The sequence below is a fragment of the Cyanistes caeruleus genome, chromosome 7 (assembly GCF_971803275.1).
Source record: "Cyanistes caeruleus chromosome 7, bCyaCae1.hap1.1, whole genome shotgun sequence".
NCBI classification, from domain to species: domain Eukaryota; kingdom Metazoa; phylum Chordata; class Aves; order Passeriformes; family Paridae; genus Cyanistes; species Cyanistes caeruleus.
This window is the reverse complement of record NC_141707.1, coordinates 34,134,057-34,161,697: the sequence shown is the minus strand read 5'-3', so window position 1 is coordinate 34,161,697 and position 27,641 is coordinate 34,134,057. Positions and strand designations below refer to the sequence as shown.

At 37.4% G+C, this 27,641-nt stretch overlaps 1 protein-coding gene across 5 annotated transcripts; it reads right to left on the bottom strand.

The window, feature by feature from the left end:
* Positions 1-162: 162 nt before the first annotated feature.
* On the bottom strand, positions 163-26,375 carry SLC35F5 (solute carrier family 35 member F5). Of its 5 annotated transcripts, XM_086898602.1 has the most exons (19): positions 25,690-26,281; positions 25,013-25,161; positions 24,793-24,914; positions 23,099-23,169; positions 21,461-21,539; positions 18,602-18,743; positions 17,682-17,825; positions 15,695-15,757; positions 14,431-14,512; positions 12,916-13,106; positions 11,632-11,713; positions 11,222-11,309; positions 10,603-10,667; positions 10,164-10,268; positions 9,527-9,686; positions 8,013-8,103; positions 6,110-6,264; positions 5,576-5,664; positions 163-4,656 (listed from the first exon to the last, which is right to left on the bottom strand). In XM_086898602.1, exons 6-18 carry the CDS (start codon positions 18,734-18,736, stop codon positions 5,583-5,585), a joined length of 1,443 nt encoding a protein of 480 aa, XP_086754728.1. In that variant the 5' UTR covers positions 18,737-18,743; positions 21,461-21,539; positions 23,099-23,169; positions 24,793-24,914; positions 25,013-25,161; positions 25,690-26,281; the 3' UTR covers positions 163-4,656; positions 5,576-5,582. The 5 variants fall into 5 exon arrangements, with proteins under 5 accessions (XP_086754728.1, XP_086754725.1, XP_023787131.1 ...); XM_086898599.1 differs by lacking the exons at positions 24,793-24,914; positions 25,013-25,161 and having other exon boundaries at positions 26,280-26,375; XM_023931363.2 differs by lacking the exons at positions 24,793-24,914; positions 25,013-25,161 and having other exon boundaries at positions 25,690-26,289.
* Positions 26,376-27,641: the final 1,266 nt, after the last annotated feature.

The following is a 27,641-nucleotide window of genomic DNA, read 5'->3' as shown; positions in this document are numbered from 1 at the left end:
ATTGCCTAACCCTGAAAGTCAATGTCACTGTCATGCCAGAAGTGCAGCTTCAAAATCAGCAAAGTAACTATTCATTTCTATGCCAAAGAGGACAATAAAGTAGAAAATCACACACATTTCAGCATCACCTTAGAACAGATGTTTCTCCAAAAAGTAACAAAGTGTTGGGCAGAGTAAATTTTATTGACATCTTTAAATGCTCTTAACATTCTCATCGTAATTTACCTGATAAGCCTAAGGAAATTCAATATGGAAGTTACATGATGTGAAATGTTTGAGTGAACCCTGGAAATGTTTGTAGCGATTTTAAAAGCAGGAATTAGTTATCAGGTCTCACAATGTATGGTATCATCCGTATTTCCCTGAGAAATCATGCCCTGCAATGATCATGTAAAACAAAATACAATATTAATGAAATTGTGGATTAGATAGGGAAAGAAATGCATAACAACAGTTCATGAATCACAGAAATGCTACTGGAGTTGTAACTATTAAATCGCAGGCACTACATGTGACAGCCAGAACAGAAATGGTAACTAACTCAAAATTTATCCTAAGTAAAGGAAACTGATTCAAAGTACCATCCTACAGTTAGCCATATAACCCCAACATTGTGATACTCACATCACTTTGCTTCTTGATTTTTGAGCATGCCAGTTCTTCATTTACACTCTGCCTTTCTGAGGCCTATTTCCATATGAAATTCAAAGTGTGTCCATAGACTCAGCCTATCTCCAAAATTTAACTGGTTTTCCCTGTCCTCTGAATGCTTAGTTTAGCTCAGTAACATAATTTCCCTAAGATAGGAAGATCTTTTAGTAGGGAATAGGAAAGACAACATTCAACACTAAGAGAAAAGGAACCAAGAATTACAAATAAATCATTTTGCCACCTTACTTAAAGCCATCACAGTTGTGAATAGCAGTACCTAGGCACGAATATTGTGACAGGAATGACAATTACAGCACACACCAAGAAAAGCAATTTGCAGGCTTTCCTGGTTTTGTTAGTACATTCCACTGAGGTCTGCCATGAATAGACCAAGAATAACCTGCAGCTCCCTGGGTTGAAAAACAGCCCTGCTTAACACCTCATTTCCACAAAATACTCACAGGGACACCCAGGCTGTGCCTCAGCTGCCAGCTTCTGAGTCTGTGTGCACCCCTGCAGCACCGCTCTGTGGCCAGCCACACCGGTCCTGTCCTACAGCCCCTGACCAGTCCTGTCCTACATCCCCCACCCCTTACAGGCATTCCCAGAGGCCAGAAGCCAAGGAACAGGATGCAATGAAGACTGAAAAAGCCTAAGAGCAAGCCCTCAGTGCCTCCAGGAGCATTCCTGTGCCCCGGACTTTGTTACAGATGTGGTATTTCCATCCCTTGGTGAACCAGCACCGCATCTGCAGCAGTCTCTTGTAGCAAACACATTTTCAGCGTGACTGAAACCCAACATAAAGTGGCCAAAAACCCCTGAAATCCTTTCTTCCCTTTGTTCTGAAGTGCAGCACACTGCTTTATCAAACTAGGCGAGACTCACCAAAACTCTAAAAGCAAAGGCATGCTTCTGTAGCTTTTGCCAAATTATCATGATTTCCTTCAAAATAAAAACCAAACAGACTCAAAACCTCAATTGCACGCACAGAAGAAATCGTTGGTTGTCTCAAAGGATTACAGGAATTAGTTCAACTGACAGAGCAACACGTGGTATTCATTTCCTGTTTTGCAGGCCTGGGTAATCACAGTTCTTTAACCATCTAGTGGCAATCAAAGAAATGCTCAACATTATTTTTCTAAAGCATATGTGGTTCTTACAAGAAGAAAGTCAGAACGAAGACATTCCCAAATTGAAACAGTAAGAGCAATGACAATATATGCTACCACACAGAGGTAAAGCATTCATGAGAGAGCTCCTTCACATTCCAGTTGTGTCACAGGGAGGAAAAACCCAGCACGTCTCCATTGCGTCAGAGGTACCTGAGAATCAAAGCTAAATCTCTTGTGCATTTACCAAGCATCCATTAGAGAGCTATGCAATTTACATGTCAAATCAGACATTATATTTATAAAATATCATTGTACTAAAAATCACAAGGTTTTGTAGAAAAAATTCCATCACATTCTATTAAATGCAGGAACAATGTTAATATGTCATATGTTCTGTAATTAACAGTGTAACACATTTCTTGTAACTACAGGGGCACCACTGTTTAAAAATCCTTTCAGCAAGGACAGTTTGTTTTGTTCCTACTATTTAAAGAAATGTAATTTAATGCAAAAACACAGCTTAAGTTACCTAGTGCCACAAGATAAAAATATTTTGTATCTTATTTAAAAAAAATACAACTGACAAGTTTTTGTTAAAAAGAAAAACATTTGGAAAGCCCTGACTTTGAGTTTACTGAATGTTCTTCAACATTCCTGGGGTCAGAGACAGAAGAATATTCTCTTAGTAGTTCTTTCCTTAACCTCTCAAACTAATGAATAATGCAAATTAACAGTCATATACACGGGAGGCTATGATGATCTTTAACTCTAAGCCATGAACATAAGGGCAGATATAATTAGCAACTGCATATTTGACATTACAGATCCAATCCTGTTTGCATGACCAATTGCAAAAAGCAATAACAGAAAATTTTGCTACAAATACTGTCATTACCTATCTGAAAGCAAACTCAGTTTGTCCAGGCTTAATGCACTGATGCCACAAGTCCCAGCTGATTCAAATTTGGAGTTAATGCCTGGTATCAGATATTCATTGAAACATTTCATTAACTGAAAAGAGACTTTTTTTTTTATTGTGAGTAGGCATTAACAATACTTCTTGAAAAGAAGTTATAAGCAAACACCCTCTAAATTTAATAATTCTCTAAATTAGTCATAATTTTAAAGGACAAATCCAAAACCTAAGGAAATTTCACTGCTCAAAAAATGCTTGAAAATTCTACCAAAATAAAATTAGTTCAAAATACTGCATTTTTGACCCCTCTACTTGTGGGGTTTGAATATTTAATTGTGAAATTTAATTGGCTTTCTTGTCTTTTTTGGGTTTGTGATTTTCTTGTGGTTGATTTTGGAGTTTTCTTAATTCTTATTTTAGTGTCCAAGGATTTACTATTTCATCTTAAAGAGATGCTTCAGATCACCAAAGTTTGTAGTGCAATCCAGTATTAAAAACAGGAAGGAAAAATTTGATAAAGGTTAAATATTTGAACAGAATAGCCCCTGGTTCATTTTGTCTTCCTTCTCTACACACAGTTCTTAAATTCCAGCTGCTGGCTCAAATTCTCCTATAAATATAGAGCTTAAGCAAGTTGCTTTTCTGTATTCCCTCTCAACTAACAGTTTTATTACCAAAAGACCAGAATTGCTTTTGGAAGGATCATTACTGAGTGCCAAAACATGAACAGGCATTTCTGCTATGTCATCCTTCTGTATTTGTGTGGAGGAACAGTAGAAATACCCTGCATTATTAATAACCTCGTTATGTGGAAGAAAATACTCCTGGCTAAAAATCAATCTTACATTCATTATAAAAAAATAAAATCCATCAAAAGCCAAAATTAACTTTGATCTAAGTGTCTTATAGGCCAGGAGCTGGAAAATGGCATTGACTAATTTCAAATATTCCTGAATATAATTATAATAGCTTCTCTGGATTAAAAAGGATAAAACACTGCAGTGGAAGGAAGATAATTATCAGTTTTAGAATAAATTTATTAATACAGCTGGGGGGGGAAGAAAAATCAATGCAAACACCTTTCCTTTTCATATTGCTTAGCAGATTAGTGTAGTGCTAGCCCACTGACTGAAAACTTACACAATTAATTTGATCTCTTTCACAGTGTGGCAGCTACACCTGAAAATGGTCATGTCTAAGAGACAGCTGGGATTGAGAATGGGTTACAGAACCAGTCTGTTTTAAAACATGTATAAGAATGGATACCCAAATGTATTGTAATTAGAAATATTTTACCATTCACTGAAATTTTAAGCATTCCTGATTGTTGGGCAAGTTTTTTTGATTTTTAAACATCAGCACCCATTAGCATTACAAGGCTACTCCAAATGGCCTAAGACATTACATATGTAGTGTTCCAGGACCATACAAAGATCCTGCCTCAGTAATTATAAGAATGCACTTAATAAATTATTTTTCTATTTTCATCTATTAATATGCAAATAGTTTATACAACATAAAAAATTTAATTTGTACCTACTACAGGTAACATATCTATTTAGCTTTTCATCTGAAAGCCTGTAAGACTTGATGACCTGCAAACTTATTTACATAACTCACTTTAAAGTATCTTTAAAAAATAATATTGTCCAGCATTTAACAAAATTGTGACTTAAAAAAAGAAAGAAATCACTTAACAGCATTTGCTTTCTTGATTTTGTCAAGTAATGTCACCAGCTCAAGTGTTATAAGGCAGGTTGGTTGCTCAGATGGACTAAGATTCCCTATGGTGACAGGCATATAGTAAATTTCTTCATTTATAAAATCAGATGAAAGCAAGACAGAAAAAAAGTTTAGAGTTTCAAAAGAACTGAAACTTCTTATTTTTACTACAAATTCAGAATAGGCACTGAAACACGACTCCTTAGGGATTTTCCAGAAGATTGTCTCTTCGCTGGGCATCATTCCATTTTTAAACTAAGAAGAAGAAGAAAAAAATTATAAGGGGTACATAACTCAGGATTACAAAAGAGGAATTAGCATAAGTATTTGTTTCCATCTTACTAACAAAGGAAATAACTCCATGCCTTAAGACACCACAATTATTGTTTTAGTTAGAATATTTTTAATCTCATTATTAGATTTAAGCAACATTGGAAAATAAAAATATATTTCTCATGTAATTCTGCACACAGTGAAAAAACTGAAGCACAGGGCTAGGAGAGTCCTAAACTCTGTCTGCTTTAATGCTCCAAACTAGTACTGACAAACCATGTAATGCTCCTTTTAGAGATTTGTGTAACCTCCTCTTAAAGTAGGATATTTCACAAACTCTTTAGCTGTTCTAGTCCACTTTCCCTTTGCTTATCATGAGAGTTATTTAGCCTAACATTTAATGGAATTTACCAACTTAATTCTTGTCAACCAGAAACACAAGGGCTCCTTTCCACTTTCTGGGCCCCTAATGATAAAGTCTGGTGACGTTTTTTAAACTTCCCTAAATGGCTGGTGTTCTTCCTGAGGTGCAGTAGCCTAAACTGAGACCCCAACAGCACTAAAGAGCGAATAAATTACTTCAGATGTCTTCAAAACATCACCCATGCCAAGGAGTTGTATGGCTCTTCTGGTGTATTGACTCACATCCAGCTCTCAATGAACTTTGTAATGGTCTTTAGCAAAAACCTACATTTCAAAACCATAGACCAAGAACTGTGAGAATAATGCTTGGCAGCTAGTAGTAATAATAACTTTGAAGATACACTTTAATTCTGTCTGTCAATACAGAACAAGAATGAATGCATGCTCTTTAAAAATGTGTCCTTGCATAACACACCTGCCACCATGAAAACCAATCCTCACCTTTCTATGCACTCTTTGAGGTTTATTACAGGTTTACCTTGTGTCTATGAACAGCAGCTGTCTCCATCCTGTGAAACACTATGCATAGGGATGAGGCTTTCACACTGCTCACTTTCTTCTGGCATTCTTAAAGAAACATATTTATTTATAGTCATACAGTAATATTAAACTGCTTGTTATGAAGCCAACATAAGCACCAAGCATTCAGCTGTTTGAACTTTACCCATCAGAAACATGCAAAGACTTCATAAGTATATGAAATGTACTCAAGGTTGCACAATTTTCAGTGCATGTGCTGGGTACATAAATTATCATAGATGCATTAAGGAGAAAAAAATTCTGACAAACACTAGGAAACTTCTTTTAAAAGGTAAACAGATGTCACATCTTTCCTTTTTCTGAGCATTACATAAGTTAATCAATGGATTGGTAACTATTGCTATTAAGAAATTTGTACACCTAAATATAAAATCAGGTGAAAATAAACAGAGTGTGAGTATTGTGCCTTATAAAAGAGTACAAGATATTGGAAGGGCTAAAGAGACAGAATTATAGTTTGTGACTGCCCTACCTCTGAATTCGATGTTTTCTACAAATAAAGGCAAAAATTCTTCTGATTCCCACCATCACTGGATCCCAGTTGTTATAGTGACACAAGAGAGTTGCAATGAAAAATGAAAAAAATACAGGTACTGCTCCTGCAAAAAATAACCAGGAAAACTGCACCTGGAATCGAAACACAAACATCATTCACTCGATAGCTTAATAAAGAATTGACATACTGTATATTTGGAATGATTATTACTTTAAATTTGAGACGCAGTTTGAGTTATTTTAAACAGTGTGACTTATCTGGTACCATTTCTGTAGTTATTGCTCCTTCTAAGAACTGCATAACCTGTTCCCACTGATCCATTCTTTACAATGCAACATTCTGTTTACACTGGGAGCTGAATGAAGACTGCTGTTTCCAAATAGCCTCAGTTTTAGGTTTCCAGCTGTGTCTCTGGTACCAAGGAGAAAGTTTCCTAGACATTCATGGGCTGGAAACTAATGATCTTTGAAGTCCATTCCAACCCAAACCATTCCATGGTTCTGTAAGTCCAAACCAAGAGCTCAGGGACAGGAAGAGCCTGGGACCTGCCTTGCAGGATGACAGAGCTATGAGCTGTGGGCATGGCCCCAACTGTGTGCAGAAAAGATCCAAAACTGAAGACTTTGGAGAAAGCAGATTCAGCTTTGGTACTTGGTACTGATGATCCTCCTCAAAGATCTCATCAACTGCAATTGTTAAGTCCTATGTTTGCTAACTGATTTCTAATTTCTAATGCTAACTGATTTCTAATGAAATTCAGAATATATAAGTTGCCAAAAGGAATTAGTTGTTAGAAACCTGGCTGCAATTTCCTAAGATTCAAGTTTATGTTAGAAAATTACAGAAAAATAAATAATACAGAAAGTTAGTAATTATGAGCATTGCATAATTACCATGCCATTAAAAGTTAAAAAGGTAATTCACCTTTTGTTACTAACATCAGCTGAAAGTCATCCAACAGAGGTTTGGAGATGTTTCTGCTATATGAAATGCCTCCATGTTGCATTAGTACACAAAGAATAAATTAATTTTACAAGATCAGGACTCTGTGTTTATTCAGAACAAACAGCCTAGAGATTATGCAGTTTACTGGGAATTAGAAAAGCATAGTGCATTTTTCACTGCATCCCAAAAGAAAGTTTACATGAATCACTTCAGAAGACAACTTCAAATTTTCATATATTGGTATATGTAACTATATATATATATATATATATATATGCACACCTTTTTCACTACCAGCATTAGCTCACATATATTGACCTCATGAAAGTGAATTTTGGGGGAGGAGTCTACAGATATTTTATTCCTTGTTTCCTTTACAGTTATCACAAGTTATTTACCATCCCATAACAATTTATGTCTCTACTGTGGATTGCAGATGCTTTAAGAGCAACCCAAATACAATTGTCTTACCAACAAATGTATCATTATTGTTGGAATCACTGCAGTGTTTGCTCTATTTCCATGCTGGAATATGCAGGTAAGACTAATAGAAAACATACTGCCTATCACATATACATTACAGAAGTATTATTCAGGGTCTAACTCTTTTTGACTTTTCTTATATTTATCCTTTTATTTTCCTGACTTATTTTGCAAAATCCACACTGGTATGAAATAAAAGCAGAATGGAAGTTGTGCTTGGGGTTTTTTACCCAATTTTTACATGCACAAACTTTCTGAAGTCTAAAGGTGCTCATTGCAAATTTACACTTTGCTTGTGAAAACACTTAACAGCAAGGCCTCTTTTTGTCTGGAAATATTCCAAGTGCAAAACTTGACTAATTTCTTGTACCCCATAAACAAGTACAAGCATATAAAAAAATTAACCAGGAGAAATTCAGTAAACAATAATCAAAATTTAGTAGTACCTTACCTTTTGCATGCACATGTCAGCTATTATGGACAGAGGTATTGTAAGGCTCAGGGCAAGTGTGCCTATCAGTGATGAGGTAAGAAAGCAGCCCCTAAAACACAACAAAATAATAACAATTATACACTTTAATGACAATAAGTAATTATTTTAATAATGTCTTACTTAAAAGACAAGCAAAGCAATACATCAAATGAGGAAGGCATTTGAAGAACTGTTAGTTACTGCTTAACAATCAAAAATTAACCCACACCATCACACTCCATCATAAATCTGTGAAAGTGCACAGAATTCTTAACTAGACAATGGATGTCTTCTGTGCTGAGGTTTAATTCCCATACCAATCTTTTGAGATGATGGAAATTTCCCTATTTCACATGTAGTAACTTCATCTATAAAAATCTGCATTTTGTTTCCATACTATGATTCTCTAAGCATAAGAAACTGCTTCTGAATTACAACCAACCTGTCCACAGAAAACTGTAAATTAATAAATCCAATTCAGAAGCCAATAAAAATTCATCAGCAGGTTAAAAAAACCCCAAAGAGTCACATCTATCCCTACATTATTTAGTTGGTAATATGTGGTTGGGTAGAGTAAGCAAGTAAAGTTAAATTATATTATTTACTTCCAAAAAAAGTCTAGAAGACTATACCAATAGCACACTGGACTGGAAAAGAATAATATCAGCACAAACTCTGTAATTAGCCCCAATCCAGAGCTCTAGAGAAAAGGAATTGGAAGTAAAACTAGCTCTTTAATTGACTGGAATATCATTCTGAGTAATTAAACAAATATCACATATGTAAAAAGGTCTGCACATGCCCATCTACTTAACCCTACACTAGTACTTGATTTTGGGACAAAAGACAGTGTTTGTTTGTTATTCTACCTATGATAAAATTACACTGATAATGAGCTGCAGTCTTAGATATAATCACAAAATTATTCTATCAACAACAAGTTCAACTACAAAGGGACATATGCTACAATGTATTTACACCTGTCTGGTGTAACAATAAATAATAAACAAAAAAAATTTTTTTTTATTTGTTTTGTTTATTTTGTAAATAAACAAAAAAAATTATTAAAATTCATATGTAACTTTAAACTTGAAAAAAACAAAACAAAAATCCACACCCCCCCTAAAAAAACAAAGTGTTTTTGTGGAACTCCATCTCATCCACCTTCATCTTTTGTTGCAGTATTTTTACAGAACTGTTACAACAGAATTCTTACTCTCCTTTTGCTACTGCAACTCTGTTGCACAAAGCCTCTTTGTCTCCAAATGTTAATTCTGGAACAGGCTAAGCACACAGGATTTTTATAACTACAAGCACACATCTGCTACTTTTTGAAATTCACTGTTGTCTCAACAGGACATTGTGATACAATGCCAAAACTGCACAGGAAGGAGGAAGGAGGAACCCCCCATCTAGGTAATTTTACATCTCAACACCTGGGAACAGAGGAAAGATAATTCATGTGAAATATACTAAATATATGGAGTACATACCACAGCCAGAGGAACTCTGACAAAACTGTTCCAATAAGGCCATTTATGACAATGCACATCCATATCAGTTTATTGGGAAACTCAAATGCTTCAAACCCAGTATAGTGAAGCAAGAAGAACCCTGGCCACAGCAGCAACAGATTAAACAGTCCCACAAAACCTGAATATAAAAACAGTATTAAATAAATCACAATAAATATTCTTCAACATAACCAAAATCTCAGCTAAAATCTGCTATTTTGATAATGCGCATATAGAAAAGCAACCAAGAAGCAATATTTTAAATCTTTCAAAGGAAACAAATGTATTAAATTTAACCTGAAATTCACAAACTAAATTTGCATCGGATATTTACAAGTTTGAAATGGAAAAGAAAATAAAAAATTAGAAATCTCATGAAGTCACTGGGGCTATCTGCATACCTACAGGAAGGTCCTCTCATTGTTAAGGCTCTAAACAAGAAACAATTGACACAATCAGTCTCTAAAGGACTCATAACCATGGGAGTAAGAGGCTTTTTCTACTTCCTTGGCTTTTCTAAGCCTCTTCATCACTCAGACACAGCTCAGTGCCTGAAAGCAAATCATTTAATCACAGATTGAATTAAAACTTTCAACAGAGTTACTTTTGGTCTTACCAAAGAACATTGGTATGTCAAGTTTATCTTCTCTATCTACTTTCCTTTTTATCATGACTATGTAGACAGCATACAGCATTGCTCCTACAAGAGACCAAAGGGAACCTGGAAAAATTGAAAAAATACTCCCTTGAGATATGCCAAACATGTTATACACAGTAGGATCAACTCTCCTAAACCTCTGTTGATTACAGAAATCATTACTAAATGAAAACCATGGGAAAATGGAGAGAGCTCTAAAATGTAAATACTTTCCCAATATATGCATAGGGTGGAAAATTATCATAAATGGCAAGTTTTAGAAGTTGAAACTAAAAAGACCAGATTGAGACAAGTTACATGAATAAGAGATACAGAGCTTGCTATATGACTACTTAGTACTGTCAGAAGATGGTACTGAGCACTGCATATTCCAGGATTAAAACTCATAAGTAAATACCTATTGTATCTTTTCCAGCAGATTTTTCAGATCCAGAAAGGTTAACAAGTACCACACCACCAATGCTAGCAAAAAAAGAAGAAATGCAAAATGTTGCTTGAACTCAGGAATTTCTTTACAAAAACAGATAAAAGAAAGAGAAAAACAAATACACTGTTCTATGTTTAGGCATTTTTAGTTAACCAAAACCGACTTCTGGAAAGTCAAAAGGAGTTCTCAACTGCTAAGGCATAATCCAAGGTTAAAACCAACCAACACCACTTAGAACTTCCCAGAACAATGCACCAGGCATTTAATGGAACAGGCTGACAATACTGAGTGTCAAATCTCTTCCTTTTTCACCACTTACACAAAAATAAACCACAAATAAACAAGAAGAAAATAAGTTCATCTATTTCCAACAGAAGTTAATCTAATTTCCTACAGGAGAATGAGATTTGGAAATGCTTGATATGATATGAAGTATTTAAAAATACTTAATTCAGTTGCTCAATTCATCTGTGGAACAAGGATTTTTATAAAGTGATAAGTATCATTTATTGTCACAGATACCACAGATACAGCTGTCCTCCACTGTACCAGGGAGCTTTGGACCAAATGTTCCCTCCCATTTTCTTACCTTAAAATAACAGCTAATAATTTGGACAGGGTAAACCGATCTCCACTGTTACTGGGAAAGACTGCAGCTAAGATTAATGTAAAAAGCCCTGCAAGAGAAATTCAGAGAGTTTATACAATGAAGTTTTGCCAGTAGTTTGCTCAGAAAACTACACAGCTTCAAAGCTATTACACTCTAAATATATTTCTTTAATATACAGATATAACTGCAGAAGTACACACAAAAAGCAGTGGAATCATGAAGATACCCTAAAAAACCTCTGCAAATACAAAATGAATTTTATCAACACACATATTCAATGCCTTTAGATCAAATCCACAGATAAAAATGTTACACAAATCCACTGCAATGAGATTTTTATCTTATAAACAGCCTTATAATGCATACCTGGTGGTGTAAATAAAACTTACCAGAGGTTGATGACAAGATATTAACTATGGCAACTTGGGTATCTGACAGAGCTTCTTGGTATGAGAAATTTGCCAAGAACCACTGGGGAAAAAGAAAAATAATTTTGTTATTATATGGGTAGCAATAACAGAGCTTAAGCTTCTCAGTGCAATAAAATCCTGCTTTAAGGAAAAAAATCAATTATTTAACCAAAAATAAAATTAGAACTAGATTTTTAGCTTAAAGAGATTTCTAACTTCTATTGAAGTGGAAGGCACATTTTAAGACAGCAGCAAACTTAGAATTGGCTCAAACCAACCACATTCAAGTACGTGTTTAACAACGAAATAACATACTTCAGAACTTAAAAAGAATTAAAATGACATTTTAATAGCTAGTCTGTAGTAACTAAAGGTACTTTTAACTTATTTTGGAGTGCTTCAAGATGATAACTGCACAAGGGCTGCAAAGAAATTTCAGTAATGCATGTGACATTAGTCAGCCTAATAAGGTTTTTTTAGAGTCCTTAAGACAGACCAGCCAGCACATATCTGCACTGTTAAAAACAAGCATCTCTTACATTCAATGCCTAAAAAATATTTCTTAATTCCTCCATAAAGAAATAAAATGGCAAGTGTTTTCTCACTTCCTGATTGAGATCTCATTAATAAGATAGTAATAGACATTAATATTCTAAGGGAAGTAACCACTCTCTAGTCTTATGAAGAAATACTCAGAAAGTCCAAGAAGAAAATTCATGTACACTCCAGTAGCACCCATGAACAGAATAAACAGGGTTTGTTTTGGACATGAGGACACTTCCCCAGAAAAAATTACACTGCTATTTTCTGGTACATACATCAGTGGTATTATTATTGTTGATAATAATAATAATAGTAATAACAACAATAATAATAATAGTAGTGTTGTTTAAAGAGCTCTACTTCCTGAGGAAAAGCTGTGATGAGCCCACACTACAGAGAATCCATTTAGCAGTATTAGTAAAGGTGCTTCTGGAAAAGGTATCACTGGTCTGCCCTCTACATTTTTCTGTCTCAAAAATCCTGCCACTGGAATCTCTCTCTCACCCCAGAACTGAGGCATAATGCAGCAACAGCATCTACCAGCCAATTCATGATTAAATCTTACCCATCCATGTCAAGCACAGGGAAAGCTTTATTTCTTATGGTACATTTATAAAATAAGGTTTAAATAATACAAGTAATCTCAATATTTATTCACTATTACTACACAAGTTTTAAATGCATCTTTACTTAAGTTTTCTGAGAGAATGAAGCACATACCACAAAGCAAAAGAAAAAGCTGATTTTTGCTACTTGGCTTGCAGTGAGTTTTCCTACAGTTTTTAAGATTGATTCCTGCTCCTTCACTGTTGGATAAGACATGCGGGACAGCTTTGCCTCCAAAGCATGGCTTGATGGGAGCTGCCGGATCTCCATGATGTTACTGAACCTCACACGAGGCTTTTTGGGTGCTTGAGAGGAGGATAAAAAAAAAAGAAAAATAAAAAAAGATTCATATTATTATTATACATTTTGAGCCAGCACAATATGCAAATAAATCTATGATGTTGTAACACACCTTTGATTACAATACTGCACAAATAACAGGTTCTTATCCAAATAGAAGACATGTCACCATGATTTATTAAACTAATATTTTGCTATTCAAGAGGCCACTAATAAGACAAAGCACAATTAATTACTCTTTTCAATCAGTAAGTTGTTCACCCAGGAAAACCTCACTGAAAAGCAGCATCCCTGCTCCCTGTCAAAAATTCCACCAAAATGTAGCAATGCATTTTTAGATAGGAATTATTCCTTCTTAAAAACCATTTAATATATAAGATTTTCTTCAATTGTCTAATAGCCAAACAGCCAAAACCTGCACACAACTATACCTAACTGCAAGGACAATGTTTCATTCACAACATTGAAACCAAACAGATCTCAAAGCTTAGCAGAGACCATAAAGTCACTTGCCCTTTTGAAATCCACTCTCTAATCTTGCAAACTGGGATCAGGTTTTATTTAGGAGGTTATTTTAGTATAATTACCTTCCTTCATAAAGATAACATTACACTAAACACTACAAGCAAATATTAGCCTAAAGCAATGTGAAACAATACCTAATTCCTTACAAAAAAGTAAAGAGAAAGCTGCAGCTGGCACAATTCTGAAGTGATTGGTGCATGTTGCCCCCAGAAGCAGAACCTACTGAAGTGGTTCCTAATAAGTGCTATGTAGAAATTAAGAGAGCTTTCCCTTTGATAAGAAGGGACTCTTTTGCTGAGGATTGGCTAACTGGATGTTTTAAAGCCAACTTTTCTACAACTGTCTGGGACAGTTAGGCCTGTTTCAGGTACTATCACAAGATAGTGAGGTTTAAATAAAACCAGAATGCACATAGACTGTTAAAATTCTTACTTTGCTTTGCTCCTGCTCTAAAAAGGACAATAGCTTGTTTTTCCAGAGGCTGACTCACTGCTGCTGGTCTTACAAGCCCAGAAGGAAAGAATCACAAGTACTGAACCCAGTTGGTCCCTTGAGATAAACATAGGCTGCATCTGTAGTGACCAAGAAAGGTAAACTGAATGACAGGCCTATGTTTTCTCTACCTGAAAGTAAATATATGAGACTGCAATTCATTCAGAAAGGAGAAAAAAGGAAAATAAAAATAAAGGAGGGGGGGAAGGGGAAGCAAGTCCTGCAACATGACAGCAGTTATACCAAACATAGGGAAAAGTAACTCCTTCACCAAAGAACTAATATTACAGCATTCCAAAAGTCTTTACTCACTTTTCTCTGCATCACTACTATTACTGCCATTTTTTTCAGTTGGCAAATCATGAAACTTTACAGGAACATATAAAGGTTCACTCTGCAATGAATCAGTATAAGTAAAATACAGTTAAGCAGGATATTTAAATTTTAACCAGTAGAATTTATTTATCAAATTAGAAAAAACTACATAAAGAAAAGCTTGGCAAATAGTAAGAGAATCAGACTTAAAGAAGGTCTGCACACAGTGGATAGACTTGTCACAATTCATGCATACAATATATGTAAAACAGAGTACTAAAAGAGAACTGTGCTCTTTTCGGTGTATCCTCATAAGCACAAAACTTATGGCCAGAAAACTCACACCTACTGACCTAAAATTACAAACTAAGTTATCAACATCGCAGATATTTCATTAGCTATAGTTTCTGTCCAAATTATAAACTAGAAACATGAAATACGTATGTACAAACATGAATATTCCATGTAGAAACATAAACATATGTACAATAATTAATGTACTCATTTTCTTCCCATGACCCTAAACTCCTTGTTTTCTTCTCTAGACATAAATATCAAAAACCTTTAGGAAATATCTGCCATATATAAAGTACTTAGAAGCATTTCAAGTAAGTAAAACTTCTGCTAACAAGACAAGTTTTAAGCTATTTGTTTAGATTAAATTAATAAACTATGTAAAAGTGAAGTCATGAAATAGATCTGGTAGTTGGATTTTTATAAAGCTTGTTTAGGACAAGAGCTTTGGTGGATGTTTAAATTAATGCAGAATTGCCCAAGTTTCTAGAGTCACATGATCTTAATGAATTGAGAAGGTCAAGAAGATTTTATTCTTAAATACAGATAGATAAAGTTAAAAATCCCTGAAAAATTAAATTAAGAATACATTTGAAAAAATGTCACTCCAAGTAATTCTGTATAAAATATCCATAGAGTAATTTGCAATACTCAATTGCTTTCCCCACTCTATCACAGAGATGGTACTGAGTTGAATATGTAAAGGTTTCATCTGCACAAGATAATATTTCTTTGACAAACTACTGCAGAAACATTCAAGTGCTTTATTGAGCTGAGAACCTGTATTTCTTATAGTAAGCAATACCATTTCTTGCAGCACTTATTAGTAACATAGAAGTATTTAAGTTACAAATCTCCTTAGACAAAACCAATTACGCTTGAAACTGCCTTATTTTATAAACAGTAAGTCAAGATAGTTGTGCCATGGTATTGTAAAGCATTGACTTTCATAAATTAAGGGACTTACCAGAGAACTGTTCACAGTGGTATCTGTTGTACAAGCAGCAAAATAACCTTCAGCATCTGCAAACTAATTACAGAAATTTTAATGTAATAAACTACCAAGGCAAAGTTATTAGCAACTAAAATTTTTGAAGAGTAAGGTTTTTTTATTACTTTTTTCATAATTCTGTCACAATTCTCTCTCCTCTCAGCCCTCCTCCCCAGTACCAAGAGGACTTACAAATTCAGTAAATAATTTCAGTACTTCCTCATACCTCTTGAGCCCCACTGAATTCAACTACCCAGGTATGAACACAGGATGAGGCTCTTAGATACAGAAAACCTGCAAAATTCAGTCTTAAGGACACAATCCCCACTAAATGATTGTGCATCTATTAACAACAAGCTGCTTCTTTCTTCATTTCATAGAGGCAAAGTTCCTTTCCCTCCTCCTTTCTGCACCTTACCAAACCCATATTCCCTGAACTGCAGCTTGCTGTTCTACCATGATGGTAGCAAACCAATTAAACAAAGCCTCTAATGTGGAAGAGAATTAAAAGTAAGGTGTGAGTGTTTATCCAAGCAATCATTGAAATAGAACCATATAAATGGGGGGGTTTTCCAGACTAATAAACATAAGACACTTTAAAGGTACTTGCAATAATTACAGAGTTGAATATTTAACTACACCCCTTGAGGGGGAAGGAATTTTCCAAAAGTACATTGCAGTCCTGTCTGCACAGTTCTTTTGAAAAGGAAAAATAATGGGATTCCAGTAGCAGTGTCATGAATGCCACACACAACATGTGACAGACTGGACACTCTTACTCATTGCATTCCAGTTCATATTTCATTACTGTCAGCAAAGAAACTAAGTTCTGTTTATTCCTAAATTATCTTATGAAGATTCTGGACAACATCAAGTCTAACACATGCCATATTACACACAAACACTTGGTATTAAAGGCTGATCTAGCAAAAATTAAATCAAGATATCAGCCAACTTTAAACACTCTATATGGTTAACTCAAGAATTTTACAAAAAGAATTTTTTTAGCTATTCTTTGTGTTTTGTCTTTCCTTTAAAACAAAAAAATCACATAAAAGTCATGTAAACACTTTAAATATGTTATGCCTACAACTGTCACTATCAGTGAAGTCTAACATAACCAGAAAATTTTAAGACAGTTTCTTTCACACTAGCTATTTTCCATAAAGACATGTTGATTAACAGCATGTTCTTGGATCACATTATTTTTTTTAATGTGAGATTAGTATCAGGCCAAATGCCTTACTGTTTCCTGTGTGCTGCTGTTCAGCATCTTGAAACACTGGCACAGAACAACTGCTCTTCCCAGCATCTCTTGGAAAAAAACCCCAGTATTTCTGTTATATAACAACAATTTTAGGTTCTAGCACAAACTATGCCTAACTCTGGAATGGACATCAGAAGGTCACTCACACATAAAAGATATAAAAAAAAGTATTAAAACAACAAAGACAATTCTACCAACCTTACTAAACATAACTTTAAAACTCCCAAAACAATCAGCAAACAGTTCACAGTTGTGCCAGAGACAAAAGGAGTTGGTGCTAAAAATCAGTACAAAGTTCAAGGTCTGATTCCATTGGTTACAGATGTGGGGGGAGTTAAAGGGAACCAAGAGCCAACAGTGAGCTTCATAAACTCTTGTTAAGAGGAATTATCCTCTGCAATTGCCCAGGATACAAAACCAGGCTGCAGAGACCAATGGTCTGGCCCTGCAGAGCATTTCTTACTGACTCATCTCATACTCCTGACACATCTCATACTGTTTTTTCTTGCCTCTCATCCTTTCACATGATAACTGTTATGGCTGCCATGTCTCCTGTGGCATGATTCAATTTGTATCTCAAATATGTAACCTTTTCTCTAGTCTCTATTTTGAGGGGTTTTTTCCTGTACAAACTTACAGGAATAACTTACAGGATAATAATAAATATCACAACATCTACAGAGTTATAATACTTACAAAAGCTGCATGCCTTCCACGAAACCCACGAGTACACTGTTGCCTCCATGGCTTCCACACAATAAATCCCAAGAGGTATAGAACAAACATGGATGTTTTTGCAAATGTACTGAAAAAGGGTTTGTTGTACCTTGTAAAAACATACTGTGGAAAGAAAATAATTGCAGTATCCAAAATTACCAAATAGGTAAGAATTCACAAAATGAATGAGCAGATGTAAATATACAGTCCAGAATAGTCTGGTTCCCAAAATAAGAGAGTTTACTTTGGCTAAATAACATTTCAGTGTCAAGAGTGACTCCAGCTTATTCCAAAAAATGCTTTATTAATATCACATGATAAGCACAAACATCTGTATATGCTCAGTTTCAAAACTGATATAGAACATAACTTAATGACAGTTCAGAAAACTGAATTTAGGAATTTATTAGAAACTCAATTTTCATTTCCAGAGCTAAAGCTCTGTTTTAAGTTCTAAAAGTTAACATTAAATAAATACCACAGCAGTTTCAATATGGTTAATATATGAACTAGGTGAAATGACAGGGTTTAAACTCCATGACCTGAGTCCTTTCATCCTGGACTTCTGGATGCTCTGAACTACAATTCACCACATCGCTCAGCCTGCCATGTTACAGCTCATTCACTAATTTTTGGGAACCATATGGGCATTATTCAAATCGATATGGCAAAATTAACAAAATTAACTCCCTGATTACAGTACACAGCTATGAGTTTATGCTGTTTAATTTCAAAGCCATCAATAACACCTTCTGTCTCAAAAGTAACTGGCACTGAGTTGAACTTATCTGTAAGTTTTAGTGGACTCAGGCTGGTGAAACACAGAGTGTTTGATAACCGTGTTTCTGCTGCATCTTTCTCATTTATTTTCCCTTTAAAATGTGTGGAACAGTACTTACAGAAGTGAGCTCTGAAGAGGCCACCCAGATCACGTCAACCAGGAGGAGAATGACGATTCCTAGAGCCATTCGCCTGCGCTGAGCAGATGAACTGCTCTGGGAGCTCATCCGGTTCATGATAAAAACCCACACCATTTGGAACCTGGGCAAGAGGAACACAAACAAACCACAAAAGGTTACAGTGACACACACAAAAAATAAACACTGTGGGAAACTGTTTCATTTATGCCAACAGGACCTAATATGCAAGGACACACATGACTGTGTTGTTAAAAAGCAGACCTTTGACAGATCTGTCAGGAAATTTTCAGAGATATTAGGGACAATTGGAAAGTAAATCTCAACTTTGTAAAAATTTATCAACTGCTTTAGTAATGAAGTAAGCAAAAAGTAGGTAAAACTTTTTGGAATTTATACTACAAGTTCTGCAAAATTTGAAACCACTATATTTTGGCTTGTTCAGATATCTGACAGCATAAATTAAATTGATGTGTTGTGACAGATGTCAGAAATGTGTTTAAACTTAGAGGCATTCAACAAATATTTCAGAAGACATAGGAAAACATTTGGGTAAATTATAAACAAAACAAGAGGTGATTCAAGAAACAAACAATAATTAATTGTAAACTTTAAAAAGTAGACTACACATGCAGTTGTTTGAATTAAAAAAAATATATTGCTATTTGGTAATTTATTAATATAGGCATGAACCAATTCTAGTGAAAATCTATCAAAAATCCATTAATGCTACTACAAGGGAATTCAGATTTGTGACAAGTGCCCATTGGATGGCCTAAATTTATGGAAGGCCTAAATTTAGGAAAACTTTCAATTATATTACTAAAAAGCTTCAAACAAATGACAGAGACTGATGACTCATTCCTGTACTAAAATCTTTTACAAACTCTCTAATGAATGTCAGTCAGACATGTACAATTATTTCTATCATTAACATTCACTTATTTATGTAATTGCATATATTTTAAGACATATATTATACAGTTATATATATTTTACGAACCAATTTAATTAAGAGTTCATTAAGTACACATGGTATAGCATACCATAACCTCAAACAGTATCTATGAATCAACATACAAATACTCGTTTTCTTTTCATGATTTACAAATTATTTATGCAAGAGACAGTGCAACAGTGTCCTGAGTGAGTGAGGAAGGTACCTTACTTTTTTCCAGAGTAGCCTGTTCCACAGATTAAGGATTTAAATGCCCAGATATGCACAAGCACATCACAACACTGTTTTCTGCTTTGACTCAAATCTCTATGCAGTCTCTGCCATGTTCAAACCTTGACATTTTTTCCACCATTTCTAAATGGTGGAAATTTTCTTTTCTTTCAAAAGAAAAATTAACAAGCAGAGTTCCTGAAGTATAATTATACCACTAAATCTGTGCTGATATATTCCATGTGTGGGCATCAGTTCTGGATAATTACTCTGCTTTTCTGATAAAATGGTGGGACTGACAAAAGAAAGCAGAAATCTGTAAGTAGAGAGAGGCAAAGTTATCAAAGACTCAGCAAGGAATTAGAGTTTCTACTTGCTGAGAATGAAGGAGAAAATATTTGTTCTCAAAGAGAGAGAAAATAAATATATTAGCTTAAATTTGAGGAAATGAACAGAAAGGTTTTCAAGCTTGAAAGCTTATAAAGGTTTTTTCAGCTTTTAGGAATAAGTTTAATAGATACTACATATTATACTCTACAAACTTTGCCTTCATTTTATTATGACTAACAGCCTACAAGCTGATGACATGAAGTTATATTATGTATAGCCTAAAAATTGCTCCTGTGTTTGCATAATGTGGAAGCTGGGCATAGAAGAGCTCCAAACAAGCTGGAAGGAAGAAATCTCATTCCTGTCAGGCTATAGCACAACACATGGACAGTGGGAAACTATCCTAGAAATAGAAAGCACAGCACCCTTCCACCCGCAGTTTGTGCTGCAGGCAGGAGGGGAGAGGTGGCTGGGGAGACAGGAGGGAATGGCAGCAAGCCTGATCAACTGGACATCTCCACATCAGCTGCTCCCTCACACCTACAGCTCTGCTGTTCTCACCACAGGCTGCTTCAAAGCACACTCTGTGAACAGAGATGGTGCACAGATAACATTCATGTTCTGCAATTGTTTAATCTTGTACTCAGCTTTGGCTTGAACAAATCCCTTGCTTTAAAATCCTTCAACAGGAGTGAAGTAAAGGATGATGAAACATCCAGCACTTCTTAGATAAGATGTTACACATGAAGTTATTCACAGTCTATGTACATTTTACACCATTTCTTCTGTACCTTTGAGAAGTAGATGTTAAAATTCTAAATAAAGAGCCAGTAATTATGCCTTGGAAGTTGAAATTTTTTATATGTTGCAGTCAGAGCAGCTATTACTTTCTCATCTGACTTCCAAGTATCTGTTTAACATTCCTGTAGCCTAATACAGCCTTTGCTTGATCCTTCCCTAACAAGGCAAAAAGCTTATCAAGAAAAGGTGACTACAAAGTGCAGCATGATCACCTTTAGTTGACTAAAAAAGTTACCAAGCAGCAATATTAAAATGCCTGTAAAGTTCAGCAGAAATTCAAAAGCCTACTGAAACCTAAAGACTAAGTTTTAGGACATAATTAAAAGTCTGTAAGACATCACATATGATGCAAAAATGCAAAGACAGATTGAAACTACTATTTTAAGAAGTTTTAGACAGACACATTGTCCCACTTATTAACAGTATTCATGAACTTGCAATGAAATATAACTCCACACGTCTGAGTTTGGCTTCTGTACATTGAGGGCAATATATACTCTGATAGAAATGAGCACACAAGAACAAGACTTTTCTCATATTACCTTCCACAGTAACTGTAAAAAAGAAACAAAAGTGGTGACTAACGAACTTCACGCTTCATGTCAAAGTGAAGACAGTCTCCTAAAAAAAAACCAAAAAAAAAGAGCGAAGTGTGAAACATCATATGCATAGGTATATTAAACATTTATCTCTGCAAAATACTGTCTAAAAGTTCCACAAGTGTCTTCTGCAGCTCAAATCCTTAGTGTTGGGGACATACAGATCTAGAACCTTAAGAATTGGTCTGCATCATAAATGCCAGCAGGGCAGCCCTGAACTGCAAGAGAACAGGATCCTTACCTACTTTTGATATTACAAAGAACAAAATTTCTTGCTTATTCATTGACTAGAGTAGTCAAGAAGAACAAGAATCTGATGATGTTAAGTTCTGATTTTCTAAGCTTTGCAGAGAAAGGCACTATTTCCTAAGTGTACATTCCTAAGCAAAGAATTTAACCATTAGAACTGGGAAGGTAATGGAAAAACATATAGGCTTGTTGACCTTCAAATAATCTTGAAAGATAAGGTACCTCCATGTTATGTCTTGTGAAATCCCAGTATCTTTCCTTAAATGCATCCAGCATTATTACTGTATTAATACAAAACATCATCTTACATGAAACGTTTTTTAAAATTTTTAAACTCAGATTCTCTAATAAAATCCACTCTAAAACTTACCTAGGAAAAGAAGCATTATACAAAACAGAGCTGTAAATTTTATTCCCTAGAAGTGCTAGAATTTTTATTATTAATGTGAAATGTTGCTAAGCTCTGTTTTAGGGATATCCCAAATCAATCAGGAGTCATACACTATGCTAAGGAGTCTCAAATTAGTGTCCCAAACAGAAGTATCAGCAAGGGCAGAATTAAACGCTTACCCAAAATTAGCTTTTGATCACCTGTCAAGCATAGCTGAGAGTTTATCAACTGTTATCAGGAAGCAATAGCTAAATTCATGCTTTTCACCTATTAGATTAAGAGGTAATCCATAAAAAGGGACCCCACAAGCCTACAGTTCAGCCCCCACTGAACTCAACATTTACACACAGCAAGTTCCACTGTTTACCAAATGATCATAACTGCCTAAAAGAAACCAACAAACTGGAAGATGCATTTTTTAAGACAAAAGCATCTGATTATCTGTCTTCTACTCCACAACGACAATGCTCACTGTAGATGCTGAACCAAGGTCATTAGTCATAAAATCACAGAATATTTGAGTTGGAAGGGACCCACAAAGATCATAAAGTCCAACTCCTAAGTGAATGGCCCAGGGACTGAAGCCACAACCTTGGCATTACTATTGCAGGGCTTTATCCTTACAGAACATTTAATTAATCAAGTGCAAGAAGTTATGATAAATTTAAGCCAACAGAAGACACAGAGACTGCAACAAAAATTACAGTTTAAAAGTAAATATCATATTCTACTCTATTAATAGAGCTGAAACTTTAACATATTTGTCCTTTGCTTCCATTATTAGGAAATAAATATACTTTCCACATTGTGTAACTTTAAATACACCAGCTCAAATCAGACATTTAAAGGAATATTCATTTAAAAGGCATTTCTTAATATCATTACAATTTACAGCACACATCACTGAGATATTTTAAATTCTCTTTTTTTTATTTATTTACCATTCCAACTGTCTAAGAGTTGGTGCTGTCATCTTGCAGAACCATTTTTCAGCCAATTACATGAAGATCTTCTGAAAAATAAACATCAAAGATTTTTTTGTCATGACACTGTACTTTGATTTTAAAAGGCTGCAGTAACCTAGATCATGTAAGAAGAGTCACCACTTCAATTTATGATATAAAAAAGATACAAAAAGCAGTCTCACTGTGTAGTCTACATGCTCACACAGCTGACTGCACTAAAGCAAACAGGCTAAGCAGCCTGTCCAACTCTCCTCTTCTGAACATGCAACAAGCAGCTTCTGAGGGCAGGAAATAAATCTGCACCAGTGATACTTCATGAGCAATCTTATTTGAACAGCATCAAATGCTTCTTTGTGCAGATTGTTTCCACATTAAAAGCTTCACCCAAGAAGAGAAAATCACATGAAATTCACAAACTTTTCCTGCACTGACAGGGAAGAGAACACTATAGGCCAAAGAATTGCCAAATCATTGCAAAACAGAAGTATTCCTGTTCTGACTGTTCCAGAGGGAAAACACACAGCCTGTCTCTCCCCTCCACCACCAAAAAATAGAAAAATGGACATAACAAGAATGCCAAAAGACACAGAACAGCATCTCAGTCACAAGCCATGGTGCAAGCAAGTCAACTGGAAATTCTTTCTCGTATTTACTCAAGAGTATTTCATATACAATTTGAAAGACAACATATCAAGATAAGGCTTGCAAGCAAAATAAATGGGTTTAGTTTTTCCAGTTATACCAGCTGCACCAACAATACAAGTTCTGGGATACAACCTCCTCCCCCTTTTAACATGTTGTCATCAGGTGATTCTTGTTTCACATTGCTTTTGAGATAAGAGAAACAGAGACACTGCTTTCACTTTAACCAGAAAAAAAAAAAAAAAATATCCTGGAAGTAAAATTATTTACCTTTACATGTCAAAATCTGTAAGCATACATTAAAGCAATATTAATCTAACACAATTCTGATGTCCAATCCAAAGGATACCATGTGATGAGAGCAAAGGCAAGAATATTCAAGAGATGGAAAAGTGAACCTTGTGCAACATGACTATTACATTCACTGCAGCCCTGTCATTTTTACACAAAGAAAGTTTACTGAAGGACCTTTGAAACAAAATATCCAAAAAAGCAAGCAGGTTTTGCATGCCAGTACAGAGTTCTGCAAGTAGAGATCATTGCTCCCATGTACATAGGAAGTTACACAAGACCAAAGTTGGCACAGAAAACACATTAATTTTATTATGAAAATAGGTGAATTTAGCTTAATCAAAAATATGCTTTAGGAATCTGGTAGTATGTAACAGTCATGCTATCAAACTGTCATGGCACAGCTGGATCTGGTTATTTAAGGAATAAAAAAAAGCATGAATATTTGAATGTTTTCACAAATTAAAGCCTCCTATTCAGCACTTACTCAAAATTCATGAAACAATGCTTCAAACAGATTTTCCCATATAGCAGCAGTAGTGCAGAGTATTAATCTGTTTTATACTTCAGAGTGCTTACCAGCTACCAGCCTATCCAAGCACACAGTTCTCAGTAATCCTGCAGCACCCCCAGCAAGGCTGTGACCCTGCTGGACTTTAAGTCCGACTGCAGTGAGTTAGAAACACCCAAGTTTCAGGTCTGCAGAGTGAAAGCTGACAAGCAGAACAGACACTGACCTCGTTATTCCTGTCCAGCAACACTAGGAGAAAAAACTCCATGTCAAGCTGCCAAGGCCTCTCTAAGCTTCACCACATATAGAGCAATCTCTCAGCCACCAGTAGCTCCACGTTTAACATCACTAAGGATTACAAATGACATCCATTTCACATGCTGCAGATCTAATCTTGTCTAGTGCAAGGACTAAACATATCGTGCTTTGTCACAGGATATACATACACAGATCCCTGATAAGAAGCAGCAGGGCAGCTTTCAGAGAGACACCCTGGCAGCTGAAAGCTGAGCCTGGAGCCTTCCACGAAAGGTAGAAATCGGTGAAATCACCGCACTCAGAGTGAATGGGGGGTCTCCTTCCTGCCGACAGATATCTTTGGGGAAAAGTAGCAGGAACAATGAGAAGGAAGTGAGTATGTCTTCTAAATGCACTCAGAGAAAAGTGGATGCCTAAGAAAAAAGATTTACGGCTGCAGCCCTGGGGACCTCAGGGGAGAAAGAATGAGTGTGCTGCACTCGCACCTAGAACACTGGGAACTGCAAGGGGAAAGGAAAGGGAGCCGCAGCCCAAGCAGGGGAAGCACATACCCCTCACACCCCCAGCGAGGCAGGACAGTGGTGCCAGCTCAGAAACACTGAATCAATTAGGTTGGAAAAGAGCTCTGAGATCATCGAATCCAACCCATGGCCAAACACCACCCTGTCAACCAGACCATGGCACAGTCTCGCCTTAAACACCTCAAGGGACGGTAACTCCACCACCTCCCTGGGCAGCCCAAACCATTGTTTAATCACCCCTTCTGTAAAGAAATTCTTGCAAATGTCCATCCTGAACCTCCCCTGGCGCAGCTTAACACTGTGTCCTCTTGTCCTGTCACTGCTGCCGGGGAGCTCGAACCCACCTGGCTCCTGTCAGGGGGTTGTGGAGAGCAATAAGGTCTCCCCAAAGCCTCCTTTACTCCAGGCTAAACTCCGTCAGCTCCCTCAGACACTGAGCCTTAAAGGACTTGTGCTCCACACCCTTCAGCAGCTCCGCTGTCCTTCTCCGGACACGCTCCAGTGCCTGCATGTGTTTCCTGCAGCGAGAGCCCAGAACAGGACACGGCACCCGAGGCGTGGCCTCGCCAGTGCCGAGCCCTGGGGCACAATCACTTCCCGCACTGCTGCTGCTGCTACGGGCTCGCTCCGGGGACAGAGGAACCCCTGCACACAGCCCGGCCCGGCCAGGGGAGCTCCCCTGGAGCTTCCCTGGAGGAGAGAAGCGGCGAGCGCGTTCCCCACACGGCTGTCACGGGCGGACGGGGCCGAGGGGCGGCGGGACACGGGGCACTCGCATACCCCCGGCCCGGGCGGGCACGGCACCCCTCCCGCGCGAAGGGACAAAGTTCCCTCCCGAGCCCGGCCCCGCTCAGCCCTGCGGGGCCTCTCGCCCGCGGTATCGCCGGCAGCGGCGGAACCCGCCCGTTCCCGGCCCCGCTCCCGTTCCCGGTACCTGAGGCCGCGCCGGGCCCGGCGCCCCCCGCGCTCCGTCCGGCGGCGGCACCGCCCGCCCGCGCCGGACACCCGCAATCCATCCCCGAGCCCGCGAGCGACCGCCCCGCCCGCCCCGCCTGCGGCCCGGCCCCATCGACCCGCTCGGCCAGCAGCTCCACAGCCCTGTCCTGCCGCCCGCCCCCCGCCCGGCTGCGGGAGGGGCAGCGGCGGAGACATCGCTGTCCCCACCACAGTCATCATCCCCGTCCATATCCCCGTCCCCACCACAGTCATCATCCCTGTCCATATCCCCGTCCCCACCACAGTCATCATCCCTGTCCATATCCCCGTCCCCACCACAGTCATCATCCCTGTCCATATCCCGGTCCCCACCACAGTCACCATCCCCGTCCATATCCCGGTCCCCACCACTGTCACCATTACCATCCCCATCCCCTTTCCGATCCCTATCCCCGTCCCCATTGCCATCACCGACCCCGTTCCTATCAGCGTTCCTTTCACCGCACCCATCCCCATCTCCATCCCAGGCCAAATCACTGTCCCCTTCCTCGTCGGCATCCTCATCCCTATCCCCGTCTCCATGCCCGTTCCCATCCCGTCTGCAGCCCAGGGCTCCGCTCCGTGTCCCGCCGGGAAGCCCCGCTCCCGGCTCCTGCCCGGGGAACGGGGACTGGGAGGGAGCGCTCGGCACAGCGGGGAAGAGCCAGAGCGGGCTGCTAAGCCCGGCTCCTGCCATCCCCCCGCGGCTCCCGGGCAGCGGGAGCGGCGGCGGCTGTTCCAGACATCGACCTGAGGAGGGAATGGCAGCACAGCTCTGCTGGAGCACGGCTTGCTCCGGAGACACGGGCACTTACACAGCCTCTTCCTGAACTGTAAGACAGGCGAAGCAAAAAAAAAAAAAGAAAAACTAAACCAAACCAAAACAAAAAACAAACCATAAAACCCCCCCAAAAACCAAAACAACCTAAAATATGGAGGAACAGAGGAGGCAGAGAGAACGAAGTGAAGAACTACAGATGGAGAAGTGGGATGGAGCCTGAAACTAGCCTGTCAAAATGAAAAAGGGAAGAAGGAAAACCAAAGTTTGCAAGACCTTAAGAAATGTCCTAAAATGCAGTGAGGTGGTGGAATCTTAGTTTCATAGTTATCAGAATCTTTACACTCTAATACAAAATCTTACAGGACCTGAAAGTAATTCAATAATTAAATTTTAAAAGAGCTGCTTCACTATCAGCACACTTTTAAGAGCATAAAAAATTATATATGTGTAGACATGCGAGCTAAATTAAAGCAAAATTTGGATATGTATATGTTAGTGACTAGCAAGATGTAAAAGGAAATATGAGACAAACAAACTATC